At 34.3% G+C, this 3,547-nt stretch overlaps 1 protein-coding gene across 1 annotated transcript; it reads left to right on the top strand.

Moving 5' to 3' along the window:
• The first annotated feature begins 772 nt into the window (after window positions 1-772).
• Window positions 773-2,437, top strand: LOC141676725 (epoxide hydrolase 2-like). Its single transcript, XM_074482429.1, has 4 exons — window positions 773-1,108; window positions 1,186-1,353; window positions 1,486-1,721; window positions 1,859-2,437. Exons 1-4 carry the CDS (start codon window positions 824-826, stop codon window positions 2,127-2,129), a joined length of 960 nt encoding a protein of 319 aa, XP_074338530.1. The 5' UTR covers window positions 773-823; the 3' UTR covers window positions 2,130-2,437.
• Window positions 2,438-3,547: the final 1,110 nt, after the last annotated feature.

Genomic DNA, 3,547 nt, shown 5'->3' with positions numbered 1-3,547 from the left:
AAGTTGTTACGATTTTGAAAATTTATAGTCTCTGTGGATCGATCTGTATTTGTTACAATTAATCATTGTACACTTGCAGTTATTTTACACATCAAACCCATTAAGCCGAAATAATAGATACATGTCCATATCTGATTGTGCCCCAGCATATAATCCAAAATTAATACGACCTAAAAAGCATTTCAACATATTAACAATAACATTTTACTTGAAAAAATACCGAAAAAATTACACTACAAACATCATGTACAACATTCACTCTTTTTTATTTTTATCAAGCTGAGCCTCAAATTTTTCAAATTTTCTCAACAATCCTGTCATTAAAGTTTTTTATGAGAGCACATAAGAGGATCAAACCAAAGATGAAAATTGCAAACTTTTTTTTGTTATCGTGCATTTCTAATGTCACATTATGCTTTGTGTCTCCTTGAGTTACAAGAAATGAACAAGGATAATATTAGTCCTCTAGGATATTCTAGAATGAATATCCTCCTAGGTTGAATTTAAGCACGATGAATTTACTTATTTTTGCACTTGAAGTTTTAATATGTGTACATATTAACAGAGACTTTTTAAAATTTTATACAATATAGCATTTAAAGCGGAAACTATCCTTGTCCTTTATTGCCGATATTCAAATTTTGAATAATTTTGGAAAAGGGCGGAAGTGCAATTGACATACTTTAATGATTGATGAGAAGGTACGGTTTTTTTTTTATTTTATTTTAATGAAGTTTGATTTTCTCAACTTGCAGCAGACTATCTATATAAAGACCTAATGACTAAGCATCTGTTGTTACATTGAAACAATAAAGTTGAGCAAATGGAAGTGATTGAGCACAAGTATGTCGAAGCCAATGGGCTAAAGCATCATGTAGCGGAAATTGGTTGTGGGTCAACTGTAGTGCTATTTCTGCACGGGTTCCCTGAGATTTGGTACACTTGGCGCTATCAAATGATTGCAGTTGCTAAGGCTGGGTACAGGGCCATCGCACCTGATTTCCGTGGATACGGCTTGTCTGACAAGCCTCCTGTGCCTGAGGATACCACCTTCTCTGTCCTTGTTGATGACCTTCCCCCTATTCTTGACGCCATGAAAGTCGACAAGGTATATCTTCATATACTCTACTAAATTATACGTGTTGATTCAAAGACATATTAATTTATCCTAGTGTTTATCTGCAGGTGTTTGTTATTGGTCAAGATTTTGGAGCAATGGTTGCTTACAAATTTGTCCTTGAACATCCAGAGAGGGTCTTAGGTGTTGCAACATTGGGTGTGCCATTCATGCCACCAGGTCCCTTCACAAGCCATAAAACACTTCCAGAAGGATTCTACATTTCTAGATGGAACGTATGTTCTTTTATCGATCCTTCCAATTCAATTTAAATTTGTAAAATAAACGTTCAATAAGTAAATGGTTCTTGTGGATCAGTTCTGATCTCCAATAGTATGATTGATAATTTCGTTATTGTTGATGTGTAGGAACCTGGACGCGCAGAAGCTGATTTTGGGAGGCTTAGTGCAAAAACTGTAATTAAGAACATATATACCATGTTCTCGAGAAATGAAATACCGATCGCTAAGGAAGGACAGGAAATTATGGATTTGGTGGAACCTTCAACTCCTTTGCCCTCTTGGTTTACGGATGATGATCTTGCAGCCTATGGGGATTTGTATGAAAAATCCGGATTTCAAACTTCATTATCAGTTCCCTATAGGTAAATTTATGTGATGGTTTTTGATGAATATACCAAAATCTTGTCATAGATAAAGGGTTCAAGCCTCACGTTGTAGTAAAGTAGTTTATTCGGCTACTAATACATTATCATATGTAATCTGGTTAATATTGTTGCAGGTCATTATTCTCACCAGAAAGGGAAAGTGGAAAGATTGTTGAAGATCCAAGAATCGAAGTTCCAGCGCTATACGTGACAGGGGAAAAGGATTACTTGTTTAAGTTTCCAGGAGTTGCAGAGTTTGTCAAAAGTGGAGAGGTCAATAAGTATGTGACAAACCTGGAAATGAAATTCTTGCCTGAAGGAACTCATTTTATTTCGGAGCAGTTCCCTGATGAGGTCAATCACCATATTCTCACCTTTCTTCAGACCAATACTCTCTGTGCCTGAGTAATACTACTTGTCAAGCCTTATATTCCACTCTAGGCGATGTCTGCGTACATCTTATCATCCCCCTCTAATCCCAACGGTTCAGAGGATCAGAGTGTTGCAATGAACTCATGTTCTTTTACCTCCGATTTGCTCGTCCTTTTTATTTCAGTTTGGTTGCATTAATTTATGTAATGTTTTCTTTTGTTACTCGTACAAGAAACAATGCTCTGGCCTCTGTCATCTAAACGTGGCAGCAGCCAGCAGGTGTCTATTAATGCTGTTTATTGGAAATGTTTATTGTTTCGCAGAAAGCTTTTTACCTATAACTCCCTCCTCTCATTACCATTGTTTTGTGATTTTTTAAGTATTAAAGAAATATCATTCAGATGTACTTTTTTATTTTTAATACTTGTATCAATGAAAGTTAAGAATCTAAACTTCAATTTAATATTAAAATTAATTTTTTCTGACAAATACAAGTATTATATTGATCCGTTAAAATGGGAGAAAGGGTATACATTTTAAACAATCTACTTCTTTTAAAGACCACAGATGAGAGATTATCCTAAGAGGACGACAAAAAGTCTGCATATCAATCTCCTAGGACAAAAGTTTACCAAACATGTTTTCACACCAAACAATTCTAGCAAGACTGAATCAATGTTTGAGAAATAGATAAACGAGAAGTAACAATTTGCCTATCCGACTCGAAAATGACCACCTTAAATCTATGCAAGTGGCAGGGATGAGCATTCGTAAATTTGGAGACCAAACTAAAATTATTTTTAATATTTAATAAAAAAAATATCAATTCTGAACCAAATTAAATTTGGTCGGTTATCGAAGTATATTTTCAAATTCGGTTCGGTTACCAAAATAAACAAAATTCCATGTTAGTCCCAAAATATCGTAGATGGGGTGTTGTATACGATACCTACAATATTTTTCGATTCGTTTCAAGTTCTTCGTTATATTTAGGAATCAAAATAGACACAAAATAATTCGAAAAATATATTATTTTATTAATATAAACCTTTAGGTTGCAACAATATAATCAATCAAATGATTACCTACAATAAATTCGACGACATAATAGTATGTTTTACAAGCTTAATAAATAGAACTTTCAATGGAGTTTCGTAAAAGACAGAGTTGGTTGCTGAGGAAGATAACTGAATGAAATAAATTCATTCTGCTTCTTTTATAGACTTTCAAAATCTTTGGACATGTGACACATTTTTGTCCACACAACCAAATCATTTGCTTCTAATTCAATGAATTATCCAAGTAAATAACTGGCGACAAGAGGGATAATTTCCTTTGCAATCTTGTTTGTTACTTGCGACCACGGGGAAACTAGTCTTTCTTGTCTTTAACTCTTTACTGGCGATTACTGGAAAAATAATTCTTCCATCCATGTACTTACTTGCGACCAC

This window comes from Apium graveolens, chromosome 8 (genome assembly GCF_009905375.1).
Source record: "Apium graveolens cultivar Ventura chromosome 8, ASM990537v1, whole genome shotgun sequence".
NCBI classification, from domain to species: Eukaryota; Viridiplantae; Streptophyta; class Magnoliopsida; order Apiales; family Apiaceae; genus Apium; species Apium graveolens.
The sequence above is the reverse complement of the archived record's forward strand: the minus strand, read 5'-3'. Positions and strand labels throughout refer to the sequence as shown.